Consider the following 24,622-nt stretch of genomic DNA (forward strand, 5'->3'; position numbering starts at 1 on the left):
GGGGTGCGGCTCAGGAGAGTATGTAGCCTAGGGAAAAGCCTGAGAACCATTCAGAGCGGTCTGGAGGTTCCCGGTCCTTGAGGTAAAGGCTGGTTCATCATCACATCCCCTCCTGAAGAACATCCTTTGTTGTTGACCAACAACTCTACAAGATAAGAGAGTACTATTAGCACCCTGTTATGAGGATGGGTGGGACTATGGGTTGCCTAAGGTCCCCTCATGAGTTTATGATGGCAGAAGCAAGATTTTTAAACTAGAGACTTCTTCGTTCAGGTCTGAATCTCTTACAGGCACTACTCTACACCAGTTCTTCAGACATCCGCCTGCTTACTGCTCCTGGCTCGGCAAACCATCAGCCCAGGTTGACCGGTTCTGGGCCTGGCCTCTGAGAGGGGCCACCTACCCCGCCCTCTGCAGCCTGTTACACGAAGGAGGCGACGCCGGAGAGGACAAGAGAGCGCGAGCGCGCGCCTCCCTTCTCGTCCTGGGACGCGGCAGCAGCCCCGGTTGTGTAATCCGAGCCGCACGAACGCGACGCCCCTCGCTCGCTTTTTCTCCCGCTGGTTTGGCATAACGACACCACCCCGCCTGGCTAATTTCTCTGCGCTGTGCAAAGGAAGGAAGGAAGCGGAGAGAAAGAAAGAGAGAGAATCCCCTGCTGGCTCGCGCGTGGCGTTTGCCCTGTCAAAAGACGGGAAAGTGCCGCCAGAAGAAGGTAAGGGAAACCAGAGGCAGCGGGTGGGGCGGCGGCGAGCAGCGTAACGATTGCCGGGGCTGCAGCGTTTCTTGCCAAGCTGAACGCTCCTGCCGCTCGGACAATTGAACGCCTCTAAAAAAGCAAAAGGAGTGTATGGAGAAGGGGGTGTTTCTTTCTGCGGGGTGGAGCCTATCGGGTAACGCTTGGCTGCAGGGGTGTAGTCGTCTGGGGTCTCATAGACCCCTTACTTTTTTTAGAGCAGGGTCCAGCAGGGTCTCTAAGCGTCCAACATTCTACGAGCCAATCAGCATGAAAGGGCAGTGTGTTATTTATTTATTTATTTATTTATTTTATTACATTTTTAGACCGCCCTATAGCAATAAGCTCCCAGGGCGGTGCACAGCATAATAAAACAGGTTAAAATACAAAAACACAATAAAACATAATTAAAAATTTTCAATTTTAAATTCAAATTTTAAAATTTTTAAAATGCCTGGGCGAAGAGATAGGTCTTTACCTGGCGCCGAAAAGATAGCAAAGAAGGCGCCAGGCGTATCTCATCAGGGAGGGCGTTCCATAGTTCGGGGGCCACCACTGAGAAGGCCCTAGCTCTAGTTATCATTCTCCGTGCCTCCCTATGCGTTGGGACACGGAGAAGGGCCTTCGACGTCGAGCGCAGCGACCGGGTAGGTACATAGCGGGAGAGGCGTTCCGCCAGGTATTGCGGTCCGATGCCGTTAAGGGCTTTATAAGTAAGAACCAACACTTTGAATCTGGCCCGGAAACATATTGGTAGCCAGTGCAGCTGGGCCAGGACAGGTGTTATATGATCAAATTTTTTTGTCCCAGTAAGAACTCTGGCCGCAGCATTCTGCACCAGCTGAAGTTTCCGAACCGTCTTCAGAGGTAACCCTACGTAGAGTGCATTACAGTAGTCCAATCTAGAGGTTACCAGAGCATGGATAACTGTGGCAAGGTTCTCCCTATCCAGATAGGGTCGTAGTTGGGCTACCAGCCGAAGCTGGTAGAACGCATTCCGTGCCACCGAGGCTACTTGAGCCTCCAGTGACAGGAGCGGATCTAATAAGACCCCCAAACTACGGACCTGCTCCTTTAGGGGGAGTGTAACCCCATCTAGGGCAGGTCGGGCATCAACCATCTGTTAGCCGCTGAGAAGAGTCTTCTAACATGCTTCCTGCTGATGGGCGCCAATTAGAGTAAAAGGAGGTGAGTCAGCCACTGAAAGGACTATTCTCATTAGCTAACACTCTCCCTTTCCATGCTTATTGGCTCATAGGGACATCTGCTGCTGTGGGAGAAGGCACTAACAAGGATCTCATTCTCAACCCAGCAGCAAAAATGGAGGAAGGGACTTGACTGTGACTTCTGAATTTGCCACTGCCCTACTGTTTGGCTGTGCCGTACCAAGGAAACCAGTCGAACCAAGCCATCCTGCTGCCTCTCTAGAAATGTTGGAACAGAGTCCTTTTGGGTCACCCTGAAGCATGACTAATGTAACGCCCGTGGATTGGGAACATAGGCAGCTGCCCTGCACTGAGGCAGACCATTGGTTCATCTAGCTAAGCTCAGTATTGTGTACACGGACTGGCAGCAGCACTCCAGGGTTTCAGGCAGAGGTCTTTCCCGGCCCTTCCTGGAGATGCCGGGGATTGAACCTGGGACCTTCTGCATTGCAAGGCAGATAGATGCTCTACCACTGAGCTATGACCCTTCCCCAGGAAAAGTACAGAGGATAGAAAGGGATTATGGCAGGAACAGTGGAGGCTCGCCCCACCAAGTTCAGTCTGCCGTCAGGCAGCCCCCACCTGCCTGCCTAATTTCTTACAACCAGTCCAGGAAGTGGTGCTGCCTGTCAGTGTCCTCCTCCTTAGTCTCAGCATTACCCTTGTAGAACTCAGCAGAGTGGAGGAGGAGCGGGTCAAGACTAGGATTAGTTGGCTTTGCCTGGCATTGGCTTCAGCTCCACCTACTGATGGGCTCCCTGCCTTCCGCCCCACCAGTTCAAATGGACACCAGCCACCACAGGGCAGGAAAGCTTTCCTGGACGACTCCTCTAGTCCGTGAAAGCATACATGACATAACAACCAACGTCACACGCTACAGTGGGACTCTGTTGCTTTTCTTGAAAGCTGTTGTTTTTTTAATCTAGAAATGGAAAGTGACCCTCACTACTGTGCAGGCAAACCTGGTTGCCTATACTCAACATCATCTGTTTATTTTAGTGACGGTAAATAAGGGAGTTGTTTTGAGCATGCAGCAACTAGCTGTGGCTCCCCTTTTTTGCAGGCTTGTGCTTTCTTGGCTGTTCCTCATTGTCTTCACCAACCAATAGGAGCTGCAGGAAAGTTAGAACCTTAGTTCCGCAGGGTCCCCTCCTCCTGCTTTTCTTATTTTGAGCAGGACTTCTGTGCCTCCTCCTAATAGCTGTGTGGTGGGCAGAGAGTCAACAGGTGCAGCTTTTCCTAGCACGGAGGTAAGACATTTCACTAGTTAAATGCCTGCCTGCTGTACAGCTGTTAAAAGGAGCCTTGTTGCAGGAATGAGGAACCTGTGTCCCTCCAGATGTTGTTGGACATAGTTATTGATCAGGGGTGATGATGGGGTTGAAGCCCAGCAACATCTGGGTGGTCACAGGTTCCCTCATCTCTGCCTTACTGAGAGTGGGAAATATCTGGAGGCTGTACAAAGGACTATTGCAGGCAGTCTCCAGTAATTGATAACCTGTTTCTTTCTTAGATGTATTCTGAACACATCCCTCCCTCCCTGAAATCGTTTGCACATCACTCTGGAAAGAGAAAAGAGAGGCCTTGTGATGCCTAAAGGCTTTAATAGGCTTTAATTTCTCGGTGGGTCCCTAGTTTCTGGCAAAAGATCCAACATGTAATAGTGGCGTTTCAAGAAGGAACCCTATGATGAGAGCTCTGGGCATGTATGCATGATGACTTTACCCGTGTTTTCAATGGTTCACTAAACTGGAGGTGTGGGAAATAGGAAATAAGCCCATGATTGTCTTTTTGCATGGGAAGGGACTCACTGCCAAAGCACATACTTTGCATTCTGGATTCAGTCTCTGGCATCTCCAGTTAAATCAGGGTTGGAAAATTTGTGGCCCTGCCGATGTTGCTGAACGGGGCTGACGGGAGTCCAACAACATCTAGTTCCCCATCCCTGAGTAAAATGGATCAAGTGGCAAGTGAGGACGTACCTTGTTTAAGACCTTGGGGAGCTTCTGCTCTCAGAGTAGGCAACACTGGTCTAGATGAACAAATAGTCCAGCCTGCTATAAGGCAGCTTTCTGTGTTCTGATCTTCTTCTTTTTTTTAGTATTATTATTATTAGTAGTACTCTCATATTATTATGTGTCTTGTTGTGGAAGCTGCATGATCTGCACTAGTCTTGCACGTTTTGCTGCCGATCATATAGACAAGAACAAACAGGAGACTGGTGCAGGATGGAGTTGCCACTGCATGAAGACTGCAGGAACAAATATACATTGGATACACATCTGCTGCTTTCAAAACCATTGCATGGGTAGGCGTAATATTGTGAGGCTCATTATCAAAGAGCAACAGAGACTAGGAATATTAATATGTATTAGAACATTGGAGTGGGAATCAAGATTCCATTTGTCTGTGGAGCTGGTAGTAAAATTCTTAACAAAATCAAAACCAGGAAATACTTCAGTCAAGAAAAACATTTTGCCTAGTGGGATTTCCTATCGGGATTAAATGGAGTGATCAAAAAGAATCTTGTTTATTCCCCCTCTCTTTAAAAAAAAGTGTTCAGGCTGCAGGGTGTGTGAAATAAACGTTTCTGATCTCCTATAAAATCAAACAGCACACTCTGATGTTGGTTGTCAAAAAACCTGTCCCCCCGCCAGCCCTAGTTAAACACCTGGCTCTCATGGGGACTGTACAGTCTTTGTTTATAATCTTTTTAGGACTACTTGAAATGAACGGGGCATACTTTGGGGTGGGGAAAATGTTAATGTTTGGATGTTACTGGATCTCAGTTTTCTGATCATAATCTCTGTTTGCTCACTGGTGGAGTATTGGTGCAGTACTTTAAAAACTGGAGCCACCAATCTGCCATGTAACGCACACACTTGTGAAGTGTAATTATATAGGTAAGGTTTATCCAAATGGAAAAATAAAACATAAGAATTGCCTTGTTATCTCAACATGTTTAAGCAGAGACTGAGCAGCCATTTGTTAAGGATGCTGCAGTTGCATCTGAACATGGAGCTTCAAATAAGAATCATGGAGTAGTTTTCTGAAGTTTTAAGAGCAGCAGCAGCAGCAGCAGCAACAGCCTGGGAAAGAGAGATAGAAGGTGCTAAATTAGATTGCCATGGTATTAACAAAAGTGGAGTTCTTAATATTATAAAAATGATTTATGCTAATTTTAAAATGGCAAGAAAAGTATCCTCTGAGGGAAAAAATGCTGAAAAAGGAGTGTCTGCATCTGTCCCCAATTGAACTGACAAAAGAGAAAAGTTAAAAAAAACACTCATCTGGAGACAAACAGTTGCTGGCAGTTCAGAGAATAACTATTTGATCTTTAATGATTGCTTTAACTTTCAGAATGAATCACAGGGTATCATAAGTGAGAGTACATACCTGCCAATGTGAAAATAACTGTGCAATTACTGATTTTCAGTTTCAAAGGCCTAGGAGTGATTAAAATTTGCTTGAACTGTCTGATTCAGGATGTGGGCCCATGCTTTTGGCTTTACAGCCTTGCCACACCTTGGTGGATTCCTTGGCTGGTTCTTCACCCGGAAGGAAGTGCCCATATGGTTTGAAGATCTGAAGAAACCGTCATGGTGCCCACCCAATAAATTGTTCCCAGTTGCTTGGACTACACTGTATACAAGCATGGGGTAAGGCTTTCTGGACAGCTCCTTCCTTTTCACACACTTTCCAGGAAGCAAGGCCAATTGAACTCAGTGGAACGTTATGTTCAAGAAAACATAATGGGGTCAGATGGAGAGAAATTACATTTGCCTCTAGTGCTCCCATGGTAGCCACTGTAGTAATTACTTGGCTGCTTCCCTCACATGATGGATTGTATCCAGTGTTAGTTATACTTGGAGTGGATCCATTGCATTTAATGGATACAACTAACTCAGGTACATTAATTTCAGTGGGTTTTAGTTGGATGCAACCTGATGTAATTAATCTTAACACAATGGCTCCTCATTTCCTTCTCCCATCTTACATTTCATGTTGGGAATTGCTATTCTAGTAGTAAGACGATGCTCCATTTGATAAGGATGTTGTAGCCAACTACCTCTGTCCAATAGGCTGCACTCCTAAACACACTTTCTCGGGAGTAAATCCCATTGAACTCAATGGGGTTTACTTCTGAGTAGACATATACAGAATTGCTCTGAATATCTCAGCACCATTTGCACGATTCCTTTAATGCGGGTTCTTTGGGATCTCAGCACTACTGCTAGATTGTCAATGATTACCAAATCTGATGCAACATTAAACTACCTCTAGGGTACAGTGCAAATCCTAATGATATTTATAAACCAAAGTGCTAATGTTGCTAAACCCTTAGATTTGCTTGTTATGTCTATCTTTGAGGTTTCTGCAGAAAAGGCTTCAAAGGTGCATAAGCTGTCTTCTGAGAGGTATTTCACTGGAGTAAAGCTTACCCTTAGCTCAAAGAGTATTAAACCTGTTGAACCAAGGCCGAACATGTGGCATTCAAAAGCAAAGTGCTGACTGGTTTCCTTTCCTGCAGCTATGCTTCATATTTGGTGTGGAAGGACCTTGATGGCTTCAACAGTAGAGCAGTTGTCCCATTGGGCCTCTATGGAGCTCAGCTGGCACTGAACTGGGCATGGACTCCTATATTCTTCGGCGCGCACAAGCTAAAGCTGGTAATGCCCCCCCTCTAGTTCATAGTACCATTACATTGACTGTATTTCACTGACTTATTTGGAGCCTCTAGTCAGGCTGACTAGGACATTGCTGGGCTGCAATTGTTCAGTGGAATATGCAAACTCTTTACAAAAAAATCTAACATTAATGTTTGCTTATTTAAATACACATACTTTTTCTGGACCTCAGAACATCCTGGCAGTTTTTGCTATAAAGTTCAAAACTAGGAAGATCCAAAGCGAATCTTTCAGTTGTTGAGCCAATGTGATATAGTGCTTAGAAGGTTGGACTAGGACCTGTGAGACAAGGGTCCCATTTGCACTGTACATTTACAGCAGTATCATACCACTTTGAACAGTCATGGTTTCCCCCAAAGAATCCTAGGAGTTGTAATTTGTTACTGAGAGTTGTTAGGAGACCCCTATTTCCCCCAGAGAGCTACAGTTCCCAGATTTCCTTGGGAAGAGGGATTGATTATTAAGTCACACAGTCTGCCATAGAATAAAGCAGGCAGATACATTCATTGAAATTTGCTTAATATATTCGGTGATGACACTACAGTAATACCTCAGTTAACAAATCCTGCATGAAAAAAGCTTTTAAATAAAGTCTTTTTTGTGTGGGGTGGGTGGGTGCACACTCTGACATAGTCAGAATGTGGCTCCTTGTCTACTGGATTGCAGCTGCTGCAGGTATCTCTCTCACATGTGGCTGGAATGGTGCTCCTTGCCAGGTGGCACAGGTGCCTCCGCAGTAATCAGTGCTTCGGGTGCCCTGGAAGCACTGTTTACTGTTGGTCAGTGAAGCAGGCTGTGAGACTCACAGACAGGGTTTTTTAGCAAAGAGAGTGAAACCTGAAGCAGAAGGGTTAAGCTGTGAGAACAGAGTGCCAGGTTTGCCAAGGTCAGCAGCTGGCTGGGAAGCCTGATAAGGTGGGAGGCTTGGAAAAGCTCAGAGTGGGGGAAAAGCTGTCTGTGAAGAGAACTGTGTCTAATGTCTTTGCCTAGTAAAGACTCTTACAAGAAACTTGCCTGGCCTGGCTTATTTCTGTTCTATGCGACTCTTGGATTCCATCCTTGTATGATCTATACACGCACATGCCAACAGGGGTTATGGGCCCAGCTTATCATACAAGGTAGCGGGTTCGAGAGCAGTTGACGTGACGTTGGTGCAGAGAGAAACAAAGTGCAAGTAAGAGGCAAGTAAGAGTGGGCAACATGGCTGTAAACCTGTTATCTGGGACGCCGATGGAGAGACTGAATGCTGTAAACTACTCCAGCTGGAAATGGAGAATGAGAGCAGTTCTGATTAAAGAAGATTTGAATGATGTCGTAGAAAAACCCCCTCCGGCAGCTCCTTCAGCAGCGTGGTTGAAGAAAGACGAGAAAGCGAAGGCTTTTATTACTCTGGGGCTGTCTGATTCTCAACTGTTGCTGGTGAGTAATGAGCCGACAGCTAATCAGATGTGGGAGAAGCTAAGAGCCGCTCATGTGCAGCAAACTGCGGGGAGCAGGCTGTGTTTAGCACGGAAACTTTATCAGATGCGTTTTACAGATGAAGTGACTATGACAGAGCATCTGGCTGAATTCTGTAGATTAAATGCTGAGCTGCAAGATAGAGGAGTGCATCATAGTGACATTCAGATGGTCTATATACTGTTATCTTCATTTGATCAAAAATGGGATGTCCTGGTATCTAGTCTGGAAACTTTACCCGACGGACATCTGAATTTGGACTTTGTAGAACAGAAACTTCAACAAGAGTGGAATAGAAGACAAGAGAATAAGAAAACAGAGTTAAAAGAGACTGTGGCTGTACAACAACAACAATATCAAAGAAGCAGGCAAGAGAATAAAATATGTTATTTTTGTGGGTCCCGTGGACATATACAGAGACATTGTTTAAAGAAGAGAAATAACAGGGACTTTGGAAGTCAGAGAACAAGCGTGAACTTTGTTACTAAGGAGGACAATAAACTCATTAACTCTAAGTGGCTTCTCGACAGTGGAGCGTCTAATTGCCTAATCACAGACTCTAGTTTATTTTACACTTCACAGCCAGTGCAGGAGAAGATTTATCTGGCTGACGGATCGACTCAGGACGCGATTGCAAAAGGCACGCTCAGGTTGAGTAATTTGGGAACTATATTAACAGATGTGTTATTGGTTTCTGGTTTAAAATATAACATTCTATCAGTAAGAAAATTGGCTCAAATAGGTTGTAAAGTTACATTTGAAGGGGATAGATGTTTTGTGAGAAAGGATGGTGAAATATGCATGCAAGGGAAATTACAGAACCAAATGTTTATGGTTGAGTGCAATCTAGATAAACCCACGTGTGCTTGGATAGGAGTTAATAAAGATAAACATGATAATTGTTTACATGAATGGCACAGAAAATTAGCACATGCACATTTCGAAAAGGTACAAAACACCCCAAAGCATAGTCAAGATTTGAAATTAACACATTGTGAGCATGTGGATGAGTGTGAGGTATGCTATAAAACAAAAATTACTGTGACTCCGGTAAATAAGAGCTGTGAAAGCACGACCACTGAACCCTATCAGCTCATACATGTGGATTTGGCTGGACCTTTCCAGTGCTCAAAAGGTGGAGCAAGGTTTTATTTAGGGATTGTGGATGACTTCTCCAGATTTACACATGTGTTCTTATTGAAAAAGAAAAGTGAAGCAGAAGAGAAATTGAAGGCATTTATACAGAGGACAGAGACACAATATGGGGTTGTTATCAAAAATATCAAATCAGATCAAGGTGGGGAATTTACCAGTAATTCATTTAAAACATATTTGGAAAAGAAGGGAATAATACAGAGTCTCACTGCTCCCTTCAGCCCATCCTCCAACGGAACTGCAGAGAGGAGGAACTGGTCATTGCAGGATTCAATGAGAGCCATGCTAGCAGATGCAGATATGAATAACACTTATTGGGGTGAATGTATTCTGTACACTGTTTATATTCAGAACCGTCTCATGCACAGAACAATAGGCATGTCTCCCTATGAGAAACTGACTGGAAGAAAGCCTAGGGTGAAACACATAGAGCGTTTTGGGGCAAAATGCTGGGTACATGTTGCAAAACAGAAAAGGCATGGTAAATTAGGCTCAAGAGCTCAGGCAGGACGCATTTTGGGATTTCAGAATTCATATTATAGAGTTTGGTTGCCTGAGAAACAACAAGTAGTGTTAAGCAGAAGCATAAAGGTGATAGATAAACCTTGGAGAGACAGTCAAACAGTTATACTTGATAGTGCAAGCAAGCAGGAAGCAGCAGATGTTCCTTTTGGGCAGCAAATTCCATTAAGAACTGCATTGACTGATCTAATACACGGTGGCAAACGTACTGTAAAAAGGCTGAGAGGTGAAGACATGGCAATGCAAGATACAGAAGTGCCAAGTACCAGTGCAGGAACAGGTGCAGGTCCAAGTAAAATTGAAAGTGAGGAAGAAATGGAAATAGATAATGTTAGAAGATCAGAAAGAAAAACGAAAGGTCAACCACCTCAGAGATTCACACTTAATGTTACACAACAGAATAATGAAACAGATAAATATCCAGTAGAATGGAGAAAAGAAGGACCAATAGATAAAGAAACAATGGATCTCATGTGGAAGTTTTGTGTTGAGGAATGAAATATAAATGTATTATCAAATAAAAGTGGACAAAAATGACTCTGTAAAACCTGTGTGAATAAAGAAATAAAGAAACCTGAACTGAATTGGAAATGTAAATAGAAACTGTAAGAAAACAAACCATGTACTGATATGTATTGTAATGAAAAGTTAATTTTGTAGAAATGTAATAATGAACAATGAAGTTTTGTAATCTGTGAGTCTCAGGTGGGGGCTGTTGGTCAGTGAAGCAGGCTGTGAGACTCACAGACAGGGTTTTTTAGCAAAGAGAGTGAAACCTGAAGCAGAAGGGTTAAGCTGTGAGAACAGAGTGCCAGGTTTGCCAAGGTCAGCAGCTGGCTGGGAAGCCTGATAAGGTGGGAGGCTTGGAAAAGCTCAGAGTGGGGGACAAGCTGTCTGTGAAGAGAACTGTGTCTAATGTCTTTGCCTAGTAAAGACTGTTACAAGAAACTTGCCTGGCCTGGCTTATTCCTGTTCTATGCGACTCTTGGATTCCATCCTTGTATGATCTATACACGCACACGCCAACATTTACTGCATATGCATTTGCTTGAGTGTAGGGAAGGATGGCACAGAGAGACCAAGCACAGGGTGGTGATGGTGGTGGCTGCCTCTTGCCTGCCTGCTCGAGTGCACGGAGATAACTGTTCTCAAAGTTTTAGATTGCTATAGCAAGATGGTACATGATAAAAAAGGCAAGGCAGGCATCCCAGATGCATTTTGGAAGAAGCGTTCAAGTGGTTTGTATGCAAGGCATACCTGACCTGGTTGTTTCATTTCACAGTGTGTATTGTTAGTTTTAAATAAAAAGATTGCTAAATACGTTGAACGGCTCTTCTTTTTTGTGACATGGGAACCTATCCCTATTCTTTCCATGTTATTCCTACCTCTGGCACCAAAGTTTCTGTTCAGGAAGTAATATCCAGGAACACATGTACTTTGTTGACTGAGGTATTACTGTATAGTTTTTTGGTCACAGAATATGTGGTTCTTTAACAGTGAAGTACTCCAGAATGTTTATAGTAGACATTTCATTACAAGATCAAGGAGATTTTTGATAAGCTGAGGCAAAAGGCTTGCATTGCTTGTTTCCAGTCTAGAGCTGGCTCCTGTCAATGATATCAGCCCCTTGCAGCTGCGTTTAGTGGAATTTAAATTAATGTAGTTAGCTGCAGTGAGAAGGGTGTGAAGTTAGCAACCTAATGACCAGGGTGCTCCATATTTTTCAGTTGAGGATGGTGTGTCTGAGATAAACAGCTGTGAGCACCACACCTTGACCTAATCAGTGAGCAAATGGCAAAGCTTCAGGGTGAGCTCATTATTCATGTGTGTCTTATTAAACTGTAAAATACCAAAGTGTTAATAGGAAAATGGGTAAGATAAGAGCTTGTTGGATTAGTACATTTAGATAGTGCTGCATCAGGGACAATGAGAAGGAGTACCTGGAGAGTTCAGATGGCTAAAGTCTAGCCTCTAGGGAACAGAGAAAGAGTGGTAAGGTCTCTGGCACACTAGTATTAAGTACAGATGGAAATCACATTACAACTTGGAAAGTTTGTGTTAGAGTAATATCTCTTTCTAACCCTGTTCTGGTGGAGGGAATATGGCCCTCCCAGACCCATCCTGTGCTCTGCTGTATACTGGCACAAAAGTCTAACATGTGGTGAAAGGCTTCTAGAGTTGGCATGAAGGCAAACCTTACTCCATCACTATGAGCTGGATTCACTCCGTGCATGGAGTCAGCAGCCATACCACTGTTGGTGCTAGCTAAATAAAAGCTTCTATCCTGATTAGTGTAGAAGAACATTGTGCAAAAAAACTTTGCAAGGGAGGCAGGGAAACAAGGTGGCCAGCAACTTCTGCCAATGGCCAATAGAGCAATGCTTGCACTAACAAAAAGCTCTAGCATGAAGAGCTTGAGAGGTATGTGGAAGCCAACCGGGCAGTTCTGGACTGCTCTGTCCCTTTTGCTTTGCATAGGATCATTTTCACACTTATGGTATAAGAAGGGATCTTACAGTTTGCATTGTACGCAGTGTGTAAAATCATTTAGACCAGGGGTTTTCAAACTGTGGTCCGTGAGTTTCATTCAGGTGGTCCAGTGAAATGGGACACCCATTGCACTGAATGTTCACTGATTTGTAATTGTATTTGCATTGCTTTCTTATTTTATATTTTATTACAAGTTGAATTCTGTGGAATTACAATTGCTACAACAGGCAGAAAGAACATTAAGTGGTCCACCAAGACCCTCAACAATTTTCAAGTGGCCTGTGGGGGGAAAGGGTTGGGAACCACTGATTTAGATGTTTGTTTCTCTTTTCCAGGCCCTGATTGACATTGTGGGTCTGTATGGGTTAGTGCTGGGCACCATGTATTCTTGGTACCCTATTAACAAGACAGCAACACTGTTGATGCTGCCTTACCTTGCCTGGCTGACCTTAGCGTCTTCTCTTATCTACTGCATCTGGAGAGACAATCCGGAAAAGGAAAAAGAAAAGAAGAAAGAATAAGAAAGGAACTGGGAAGACTGATGCCATCTCATGAAACCCTTTGAGATCTGGCATTATGAAAGGAAGTTAATTTGATTGACCCAAAGGCATTTATCATTTGCACGTGAAGAGATGGGGGATCTTTTACAATCTGCAATGGCATGGATAAATAAGACTTCCATACATCTTGAGCTTGAAAACCATAACTCTCATCCTCACTCAAAGCACAATTCTATACTTGTTTACTTGAAGAAGTAAGTCCCGTTGAATTGATTGTAGCCTTGGTATCTTGATGAGATGATATCGTCAGGTAATAGTTGTATAGTTATGCTGTCAATAAAACTTTGGATAAGCTTTGCTTTGCTCTGTAGATTTATGTTTGGATGACTACTTCAGTAAAATCTTGGGAATAGCACTGGGCTTGGTAAGAGCAGAATCTACTCATACATGTGAAATTATAATAGTCCAGATGTTGTACTCATGATATATAAGGATTGCATCACGCGTTCCTGTTTTTAGCTATATATATTTATAACTTTTCCTCTCCATTTCCCCCTCTTTGTTCTCTACCCCACCCCCAGTAAAAATTTTAAGTTCCTTAGGGCAAGGAACTATGTTCTTTGCTGATTTCATTCCAATGTCATATAAATAAGTCACAGTATAATCCTATATATGTCTATTCAGAAGTAAGCCCTACTGAGTTCCCAGGGAAGTGTGTACAGGACTGAGGTGCAAGTCTTTTTGTGTATACACATAAAAATGTAAAGTGTGAGCGTTATGAATAATATGTTTGACCTTTTTTTAGTACAGGTACATTTTTTTGGTGGAGTTGGAACTAGCTGCAGTGCTCTGTTGCATGGATATTCAGTAAAGTTTGGAATGGAACAGGAATTATTTTTCCCCTGACAGGAGCTTTTTGTTCTTTGTTTTCACAAGCCAGGTGCTGCATGAATAGATGCTTACACATGTATGCACCATGTTGAGATATTTCACAAGCAGATATTTCATTTCCTTCATTTAAAGTAAAAGAATACTGTTTTAGCGCTGGTGACAGAACTGAGCAAATAAAAAATATTTTATTTTGCTGTGAGAGACTAACCCACCAACCCCTCCGAAAATCTTCTTCTTCTGCTTCTTCTTCTTCTTCTGATTATTATTATTATTGTTATTGTTATTATTATTATTTACTTGTTACCCAAAGGTCTCCAGGTGACTTACAACAATGCTAAAAACAAAACAAATATATCTCACCTATCTATGTGAGCTGAGATTCCAAGGGTCCCTGCACTCGCCCAGGGTTTGGTTTCCTTGGGAAGAAGTTCACCGGAGGCTGTGGTGTCTTTATGAAACATGCTTTATTTATTTACACACATTCCAACCTGAGCTTAGGATGGAGGGATTCAAGGCATCAGCAGTCCAATACCCAGCTTTTCCATTAGGGTTACAGGAAGCACCCCAAAGCCATGGTGCAGAGAGCCAGTCTCTCTGCCTGCCTCCAGTTCCCAGCCTCTCTCGGACACAACTCAAAACACAAGCTTCTCCTCTGCCCCAGGAGGAGGGGGGAGGCTCTCCTGAAGAGTTTCAGTGACAAAAGGATCTCCCTAGCCAATTCACCAGTGATGGGCACCTGATAGACCCATTAGCCCACCTGGCCACTCTAATAGATTAACAAAAGAAACTCAACTGACCAGCAGAGCAAGTTTCTCACCCCAAGGCACAACATTCCAAATCAGAGGCTGGAAGGGGACTCATAGAAATTATCCATCTCAACCCCAAAACCCACAACAATATAATATTTTTGTAAGCTGTTGCACTGTCATGCATGGAGGCATGGTGAAGGTGAAGTGAGGTGAAGGAGTGAGGGAAGCAAGGATGTCAAGTACGGAGGACAGTGGGCAGGCAAGTGGTGGCAACAACTGGTAAGCAGTTGAGGTGGGCTGGTGGCAGCAGCCTGGGCAGGTGGGAGGCCAGTAAACTGCCTGAACAAGGCAGTGGTGAATGCCTGGGGGTGGGTGGGACTTGCCTGAGAGAGGTGGGGGTGGGGCTTAGGAGTTGGTGTGTGAGTATGTTTGGGAGTGCCTGTGTGTGTGTTTGGGGGTGACTGGAGTGTGTATGTATATGTGTTTGGGAGTCCCGGGGAGGGGGGTAACCCTATGTGTGTGTCACATGCACATGTAGGGTTGGTGTGTGAAGCCCCTAGTCATATTATAAAAACAAAACAATAAAATGGCAATACCCCAATGCACACATGCAACCCCTTTTAAGCAGAGATACCATTCAGGGAAGGCGGGGTGCTTCAATTCCTGCCCATCCTCAAATATTTTAGACCACGTGATTATTCTTCAGGAGCATCTTTGTCTCTGATTGTTATGAGGTATAGGGGGGAAAGTGCTCTTGAATGTTACTGTTTTGCACTTTTACTCTTGAATTGTATAAACAAAGCAGGCCTCTGAAATCTCTTTGCCACAAACCCCTATCAAAATAAATGTTTTGCTGCTTTTTCCCAATTGTTCTTGATGCAACCTGAAATCTGTTTAGTACCTAGCAGAGACCAATTTAATCAAGTTTGCACAACTCCACTCTTCCACTCCATCTTATATACACTGCAGACTTTGGGGTTTTAACATCATTTCCTACGTCTCCCCTTTGCCTTGTTTTGTTTTGTTTAACATCCAGGCCAAAGATGTGTTTCTGCGGAACATAAAAGCTTGCTTGTGATTTTGTGAATTTTGCTTTGTCCTAATAAATGTTTTGCGCTACTGTAGTGTTTGGATTTTTTTTTCCTAATGGACCAACACATCAACATTTGATTTTGAGGGTGTACGCAGAAACACAAAACACACATGCACACACCTCAGTAGCACATATCTAAGGTTGCAAGCTAGTTAGAAATTTATACAGAAGGAGCGACTTCTTCCTTATACAGAAGGAAGGACAGGGAAAAGTTTGTGTTCTCTAATCCTTTTGAACTATGAATGGAAACATCTGGGCACTGCAATGCTTCATACAGTTGTCTGACTTTTAATAAGAGAACCATAGCAAATGGCTAGTGCCATTTTGCAGGCTGCATTTGATGAGGCTACGTGCTTGTGTATTGATCTCTGGATGCCCTGAAGACTATCGTGCCCATATCAGAGAACAGTATTCTCCTTTTCAATAAAATTACTGATTGTCATCTTAGGTCACATCACAAGCAGTCCAACTTCTCTGACACTGCCAACCTAGGTGTTCAAGCTGAAGGCTAGGCACAGGACACCTGATTTTAATTTTATAATTTCTTGGTGGCTATGAAATTGTTCTCTTCACAAAGAAAACGCACTCAGCACATGTCTAGGACACTTTGCTCTTAGATAATGTTTCTTTTATTTTGTATTTTTGTATTCTAGGTCATTTTTAGAAATACATTTTCCCCCTTCGGAAAGAACTCTGCACATGATCAAATTACATGCCAAATACCAGAATTTCTGTAATTAAGGTTGGCAACAGTCTGTTGGGATGACCACCAGTCATTTGACTGAAGAGACCAAATCAGTCTCTAATCCAAGAAGGCTGGCTGGTTTTCAGGCCATCTGGAGATCAATACACAAGCATGCAGTCTCACCAACTCCTTCAGCCAGCCACCCGTAGTGTGTTTTTAAACTAGAAACTGCCTTGACAACCCTTTTAGGGGCCAAAATGTGGGATAGGAACATAGGACTCTGCCTCATACCAAGTCTGAACATTGGTCCATCTAGATCAGTGTACTCGACATTGACTCAGTGGCTCTCCTGGGTTTCAAACAGGGGTCTTTCCCAGCCCTACCTGGAGATTCTGGGGACTGAACCATGGATCTTCTACATGCAAAGTATGTGCTCAACCACTGAGCTACAGCCCTTCTCCTATACTGTTTACAAACGATCACAGAAGTATTGCCTCTGCAGTGTGGTGGTGAATCCTCCATGCAATCTAGAATTGTGTTCTGGAAAGCTTCTAGGAGGGACTCAACTCTGGAGTCCTAATTATGTAAGAATATAGCTACTGGACCATACAGCTGCACAGTGCTATCACCCCTCATTCATTTTGAAGGGGCTTGTGCAGCAGCTGTTCTTGGTAGATTCAGCCTGTTATCTTTAGCTTTTCAGTAGTGATTCATGGTCATCTGTCTAAGTTTGTTTTTTAAACAAAGGTGTGGATAAGACTGGGAGAGCAATGGGTCAGAGAGTGGTGCAGCATCATGGACTTTGCAGTCATTCTTTAATGGGATCAAATAATAAGCAAAGGTGTATGCAATTTAACTTAGAAATCAAAATAATAAAACTTCATTTGTCCAAGGAATCTTACCTTCCTCATCTGTCCAGGGAAAAAGTGTCACCTTCCATGTATCTCATCACTGAGACTCACATTGCAACAATCTCTACATAAGAATAAAAGCATTGCCACTATTGGTCCAATGAACCATTCACTTCTTCTTCAACGGCAGTTACCCAGATGACCTGGGCAAATTTCCAAGCAGGATCTGTCAAAGACAGGCATCCTCTGTTATTCCCAGTACCTGATAGTTTATGCTACCTGTGCATGTTGCCACAAATCAAAGTGTATGGCAGCACTTTTTTTCCTTTTTAAAAATTTATTCTAGTCAATTATAGGAAGTCTGCAGGCTCCTGATTATCCAGCAGTGGAGTTACCTTGGTATCTATCTAAAAACTCAGCAAGACCATCCCACATTCACATGAGTCAGGATAACATGCAACTGCTATTGGTGCTGGGTCAGGCTAACTTTCCTGTAGGATTAGGCTTGCATTTGGACTTCGTAATCTCTGCATGTCATAGCTATAGGGTATTGCATGGGAATAGGCTGGTACAAGATGGCCAAAGGGAGCACAAAACTCAGAGGAGTTGCTTTTTGAGAAAAGCCCTGCTGTTTCATTAAAGAGTCAAAAACTGACTAGCAGTTTTGGAAGAATGTGTTTTCAAAAATTATTATAAAAAAGGAAGGGATAGCTAGATAATGGAACCATAAACTTGAAATGCCAGTAGGCCTTGCTGTCAGCAAAATGGAGGCCTGTATGGTCCTTTAGGACAATTTTCTCATGGAAATACTTGGATATGCAGACATTCCCAGGTACGGCTGACTACAGATGTTATTCATATCTAATAACAATTTGACAAAGGTGATACATATATGCAGATTTACATTTCACTTGGGAAGGTGAAATTAAAAGTGATCGCTAATGTTACATTGAAGCTGTCCCATAAAAGATTAACTTTTATTCAAATAATTTATAATTTCATATCATTTGCCTTGTCACACAAGACTATTTAAAGAACTATAGCACCATCTAGTGATTACTCTTCCTGACACAAGACAGGCACAAAAAACCTGCAATTTTGGTGCTATTACAAAATCCTTATTAGGGCAATACCTTTATTTGGCCAGACAAAATATCACAAAAGAGTGTGCAGACTTTTGAGCTCTCCAGAACTCTTCATCAGGCTAGATCAGCCTTTCCCAATCAGTGTGCCTCCAGATGTTGTTGGATCACAACTCCCATCAGCCTCAGCCATCATTTCCAATGGCTGAGGCTGATGGGAGTTGTGGTCCAACAACATCTGGAGGCACACCGGTTGGGAAAGGCTGGGATGGTCAACAGAGCAGTGGGGGAAGGGGCAGGGGAAAGTTTTTTGACTGATGTAGAAGCCCTAGGGTCTGATTTGGCCACAAGATGGAATGGGGGAGGATATAGCAGCATTCAAATAAGGCCCTTTTTAAGTGCTGTGCAGGTGTCAGGTTGTCCCAAGGAACATAAAAGACCTGTGTAGCTTGAGCACCTGCCCTTCCATACACTCCAGTTGATATCAGAGGTTTTGCTTGAGGTTGCCTCACTGACTGAAATTCAGCAACAGACATCAGATAAGTTTTATTGTGGCACTAACACTCTAGTATGCCCTCTCTAGAGAGACCTGTATAGCCCCATGACTATATGCCTGTCTAAGGAGGCCTTTTTAGGAGACTGAACCAGTCATCTCTTTTACTGATTAAACTATTGTAATATTTTGATATGTTACTTTTTTGATAATGTCGTGACAATTTTCTTTTGTTAGCTGCTTTGAGTTCCCATAGTGGGGTGAAACAGAACAGACATTTTAAAAACAAGTTAATGAACATAATATAAGAACAGCCCTGCTGGATCAGACCAAACGCCCATCTAGACCAGCATCCTGCTTTCCAAAGTGGCCAACCAGCTGCTTATGGAAAGCCCAAAGGCAGGACTTGAGTACAATAGCACTTTCCTTCTCTTGTTCCTCAGCAATTGGTATTCAGGTGCATACTGAAATAGGTAATACATTATTTGTAGTATTAAACATTATGTTATACACAACCTTATGAATAACATTCTATTTATTTATTTTTATTTAAAATATTTCTATCCTGCCCTTCTACCCTACAATAGGGCACTCAGGGCGGCTTACAATAAAATCACACACATACATAATAAAATTATACACAATAAAAACACAAAGCATTACAGTAAATTAAAATACATAAAGTATAATTAAAATACATAACATACAATATGCACATGTATACAGACAGACACACATTTTTTGTTGTTATATGCATAGATATATGGGGTAGTGATACTAAAAGGCCTCACAAGATAAAAATTAGAGCGTAAAAACAGAGCTAGGCTCACCATATTCTGTTTCTGTGGAGCACAAATCATTTGATGACATGCATCTCAGATCATTATATTCAGTTGACATCACCCCACACACACCTCTTGCCAGTCCCCTACCCCCAGGGAGATAATGTACTGAGTTCTAAGTGGATGCTTTAGTTGATCTTATTCAAAGACCACAACTAAATTTACTAGCTACCAGAGATCTTTTACGTGTAAACAGGCCAGCAGCAAGCCTAAATGTCCGGGGAGGGGCGGGAACACCAAAAAAGGGGGATTTTTTTCTGTAATAAACTTAATTTTTTGTAACAAAAAAGGGGGGGGCAGAAAAATAGCCCTCTTCTGGCTATGGGCCTGCATGCAAAGAATCTCAGCCCCAACATTGTGCTCCTCAGTGCCTGATCCACCTAGTAATCAGTGTCTCAGGTGCATATGAAGCTGCATGTTGTCTTGATGTGAATGACTTACGTGTTGAAATTTGAAGAATTCTGTGAAGTTGCAAAGAATGCAGGCCCTTAAGACTGAACAATCCCATTGGCACTGTTCAAAAATTAATGGGGTGAGTAGCGGGGGGGTCATGCTACTTGAAGCTTCCTCAGTTCCTCAGTTGGTTTTCTTACTTAAGAATATAGGAAACTACCTTACACCAAATCTAACAACTGGGCCATCTATGTAAAATAAATAGTTTTATTTATTTATTCAAAGCATTGCACACCCCCTCCTGTTTAGTGAAAAAGGCTGCCAGAGTGTGTTATGAAGATCAGTAGTTGTATAGGAAAGTTATCTATCTACCTTAATTCATATTATTTGCAGATGAAGGAACATAGGGACATTATTGGAAGGTGACATATACCAAGTGAAACCATCGGTTCATATAGTTCAGTATAGATACTAACAGGCAGCAGCTCTCCAGGGTTTCCAGCAGGGATCTTTCCCGGTCCTACTTGGAGGTGTTAAGGACTGAACCTAATGGAACCTTTAGAATGTAAAGCATATGCTCCGCCATTAAGCTACAATGTTCCTCACCTGATACAAGGTAAAAAATGTTCCGTAGAACTAGGGATGACGATGAGCATGGCCCCTAGATCTAGAACAGCAAATGTATGCTTGGAGTCATAGCCATCCTCAAACCCGTTCCACAAAGTTTTATATATACATTGTTTAAAAATATGATGCAAGAATCAATTCTTAGATATGCAACCCCCCATGGGGTTTTACTTATTTGCAATATTCCATATCCTTAGGATATAGAGGATTAAGGTTAAGCAGAAATGGGAAGCATGATAAATGCCCGTTATTTAAATTAGTATTTCCCTCTCTTGTTTTTCATTGACTAGCACAAGCAAACAATGTCACTGCTTTCTAGGATCTTTGAAGGGTAAGAGGTTGTGTATACTTTTTTCCCCTCTGTAAAATAACACCTAGTCATTGGGTTCTCCAAGAACATCCACAGTGGTAGATTCCACTAAATTAACACTTTTGTTTGCCTTTTGAGAATCTTAGCAAGGGTGCCTATTAGTGTGGATTTTATGCGCAGCAGAAAAACGGATGCCTACTAATTAAGACAACCCAAGTAAACCTGTGACAAGAGTGCCCGCCTGTCTCTCCTGATAGCTTCTCCATATTGTTGCAGGGCTGGATATGACTCCATAGCATAGAGCAAATCTGTACAGAAGTATAAATCACACTAATCTCCCCCTGAAATCACTGGAAATAACCAGGAATAGAGGACTGCTGGTGGTTGACATGTAGAGGAAAAGAACAGTTGTCCTTTAGGTTGCTACTAAATATGTTTGTTTATTGTTTGTTTGTCTTTCAGTAGTTACATCTGCAGGGGGGAGGAAAGCAGAGGAATCATTGCCAGACAGTATCCAGGGATATGTGTTGTTTTGGTAACAAGCTGTCCTTTTCATTCTAAAGAGCACATCCCGATTCTGTCAGATACAGACAGTGTCTTATTTCATCTTTGCTTCTGGCCAAATAATTGTGAGCCTGGGTTGCAAGCTCTGTCCCTGTAGGCTCCTTTATAATTAGAAAATATCCTAGGGGGTACACCAAGAAGAGCAGAGAAAGTAAACACACACATTGGCAAAAAGGCAACTTTTAAAAAACAGACCATTGGAGGATATTAAGACTAATACTTGCAGTTTTAAAGCACTCTGTTAGTCAGCAGAGCTAGGGGCAAGTTTTGACTGTTGAGTGACACTAACAAGACAGTAATTTTTATAGCAGCCTTATTTGCAGATAGTGCAGTTGAGATTTAGTCACAAACTGCAGCTAATGAGCCATTAGACTGTAGAGGTGATCATTATTATTAACTGTGTTTTGAAATTAGTGGACAATATCAGTAGCCTGGATCTTTCTGCTATATCTGACACATTGTAGGATTTTCATTTTCTTATTGAGCAATTAATAGATATTAACTGATATTTGGCATCTAAAGTCACATTAAACAATGTACAGGCGGGCCCCGCTTATACAGCAGGTTCCGTTCTGGACTGCCGCTGAAAAGCGGAAACCACTGAAAAGTGGAACCCATTGATAATGGTGCGCATCGTGCAAAAATGAGGCAAAGATGGCGCGCGACAAGTAAAAGCGGAACAAGCACCTTAAAGCGGGGACTTTCCCTAATTGAAAGTCGCCGCATTAGCAGAACGCCAAAAGGCGAAGCGCCGTAAAGCGGGGCCTGCCTGTACACAGTAAAACACTCATACACAACAAAACAAAAGAAATGCAAAATGGGAGTCACAGAACAATTACAGAAAGACAGTCCCATTATTAATTTTAAATGAAGTAATATTCATGATGTAATGAAGGAAAGAATTCAGTTTTATAACACAATACTTTTCCCAACTCCAAAGAGAAGCTCATGTACTCTTATTATTTCAAACTAGATTCTTCTTTGTGGAGATGCTACTGCACATACAGGAGACAGAACATCCAAACATTTGGCTTCATGTGAGTTCACTGGAAAAAATCTTTACATATTCAGGAAAATTTATTTGTTGGGTCGGTGTAGCAACCTTTTTGTCTCCTTACGTAAGCCATACAAAAACCAATTCCTAAACAGCAACAGATTTGACAGCCAAATTGAGAACACCTACTTTCTTAAGGTTTTTTCAGGATTTTGTAAGAAGCTGCCTTATAAGGTCATGCCCAATGATCCATCTAGCTCAGCCATAGTGATTAGCAGCAGCTTTCCAGAGCTTCAGACAAGAGATGCCATCAATTGAAATGGCACCTTTTGCACTACACTGAGCTACCCAAGTACATTCTGACCTGTAGAACCTACTCTGTCAGGACTACTTTCTGCAGAATGACTGAATGTGTCCAGAACAGAGAATGGCAATCATGGCAAAAGGGCCTGGAGATCAAGTCCTACGAGGAACAGTTGAAGAAATTGGGTCTGCTTCGTCTGGACAAGAATTAAGAGTCTATGGGATAATAATTTTCAAGTATTTCGTCGAGCAATTTTATTTCCTGATTCTTCTGAGGGTAAGACCTGAACCAACAGGTCGAGAATTACAAGTAAAAGGATTCAGACTAAACATTAAGAACTACCTGACCATACAAAGCTGTCTTGGAAGGTGGTGAACCCTGCTTCAGAAGAGATTTTAATTTTTTAAAATTATAATAAAAATGTTACATAAAAACATAGAAAAAGGATATAAGCAGGTAGCAGATAAAATCACCAAAATTTATAAAGAAAGCACACTTACAGTATGGTATAGTAAAGCAATATTTAGTCAGAAAAAGTAACTAAATATTGCAACATACAAAACATAAGGCTTATCTTGGAAATTGTTATGGATCAATACAATTTTTCAATAAAACTGTTAGTTTGGCTTTGTGGAATAAGTTCTTGAAAAGTAAGTTGGTTGGTTAACAATCCAATGTCCCAATTTTTAAATGGAGGCTGTATGGCAAGTTCAGGGATACTGTAGTAGCAGATTTCCTGTGTTGGCAATGGGTTGGACTAGATCAGCTTTGAGAAGTTCCCTACCAATGCTATGATTCTCTGTGCTGTCTCATGTTTACGAAGCAAAATCTCTACAAGGAAGAATCTGGTTTAAAATACTTCAAAGGACTAGACTCCTGTTGGAACTTGGCAAGATAATTTGCATGTTTTATGTCCATTACCTGGACTGTTCCTTCACTGAACAATAAAGGTCCTGAATAGGCATCCTTGTATTTTGCAGTTCTTCCAGTTTGTCACTGATGCATGCTCACGGAAATAAACTAAACCAAACAAGCCTCTCTTTTTTGCTACATGAATTTGCAGAGCATAGCACTACTACGTTCTCCACACACTACACAATCACTGTTTTCTTTCTGATCCACACATAGCCCGTGGTGGTCTGTCTGTCTGAATACAGAGCCCTAGAAGGAGTTCAGCAGCAGCTGGGAAAGAGAACCACAATCCCAGCACCACATTCCAAAGATTAGATTAATGCCCAGCATTGATTTGTACAGCTTGGCTGGCTCTGGTGAAAGTTAAAGCAACAAGAATGATGGGACCCTGATTAATCCAGCAGTCAAGAGCTTCCAAAAATAAAGTGGGTCAGAGGGACACAAGAAGCGGTAGGGAAGAGCTATCACTCATCAGCTCAGGATTCCCATCCCCACAATTCCTCCCTAAAATGTCAAAGGTGACAGTGATTGGTCTGGGGTGCTGGAATTCAAACCTAGTTACCAGCGAGGAGAGAAAAACAATACACTTCCTAAGGAAAGTATTCCATACCATTGAAAAACCCTCTTGGCATACGATAAAACTAAACCACTCCAATGGATAGATTGCCTTATAACCACTGTTGTCTGTCTCATTTTTAAATAAAACCCACCCCAGTAGAAGCATTGTGTCAAATGCACAATGTCTGTTTGGCAGGAAGGCCACAGAAATCACTGCTGGTGGTACCACATGCTAATTGATACCAATCCAACAGAAGCCTTGTTGAATGACCCTGGAGCTTGTGTGTAACTGGTCTTTTTAAAGCCAGTTCCAAGAAATGCATTGAAAGAAAAGTTATCTATCTCATATAGGTATGAAGAGGAAGTGGTGGTATAAAATTCCAGAATGGAATTTTATTGTTCTTAAAGAAGCAGCTCAGCCCTTTAAAGCACCAAAAACCTCTAAGTATATGGGGCTGTACGTTATATGGCCAACAGTAGCCTTGGCTGATTTGCACTAGCAGAAAACACTTCTTCTCAT

At 42.4% G+C, this 24,622-nt stretch overlaps 1 protein-coding gene across 2 annotated transcripts; it reads left to right on the forward strand.

Moving 5' to 3' along the window:
* The first annotated feature begins 438 nt into the window (after positions 1–438).
* Positions 439–14,755, forward strand: LOC133387508 (translocator protein-like). 2 transcript variants are annotated; one of them, XM_061632419.1, is made up of 5 exons: positions 439–715; positions 1,995–2,211; positions 5,427–5,600; positions 6,473–6,611; positions 12,590–14,755. In XM_061632419.1, coding segments are annotated over exons 2-5 (501 nt in total). In that variant the 5' UTR covers positions 439–715; positions 1,995–2,209; the 3' UTR covers positions 12,776–14,755. The 2 variants fall into 2 exon arrangements, with proteins under 2 accessions (XP_061488403.1, XP_061488404.1); XM_061632420.1 differs by lacking the exon at positions 1,995–2,211.
* The last annotated feature ends 9,867 nt before the right edge of the window (positions 14,756–24,622 follow it).

This window comes from Rhineura floridana, chromosome 6 (assembly GCF_030035675.1).
Source record: "Rhineura floridana isolate rRhiFlo1 chromosome 6, rRhiFlo1.hap2, whole genome shotgun sequence".
In the NCBI taxonomy this organism is placed as follows: domain Eukaryota; kingdom Metazoa; phylum Chordata; class Lepidosauria; order Squamata; family Rhineuridae; genus Rhineura; species Rhineura floridana.

Bases quoted from the DNA above. Each gene is read 5' to 3' on its own strand.
- LOC133387508 (XM_061632419.1), top strand. The intron at 5,601-6,472 runs GTAAGGCTTTCT...CCTTTCCTGCAG, and splicing joins ACACTGTATACAAGCATGGG to CTATGCTTCATATTTGGTGT. The intron at 6,612-12,589 runs GTAATGCCCCCC...TCTCTTTTCCAG, and splicing joins GCGCGCACAAGCTAAAGCTG to GCCCTGATTGACATTGTGGG.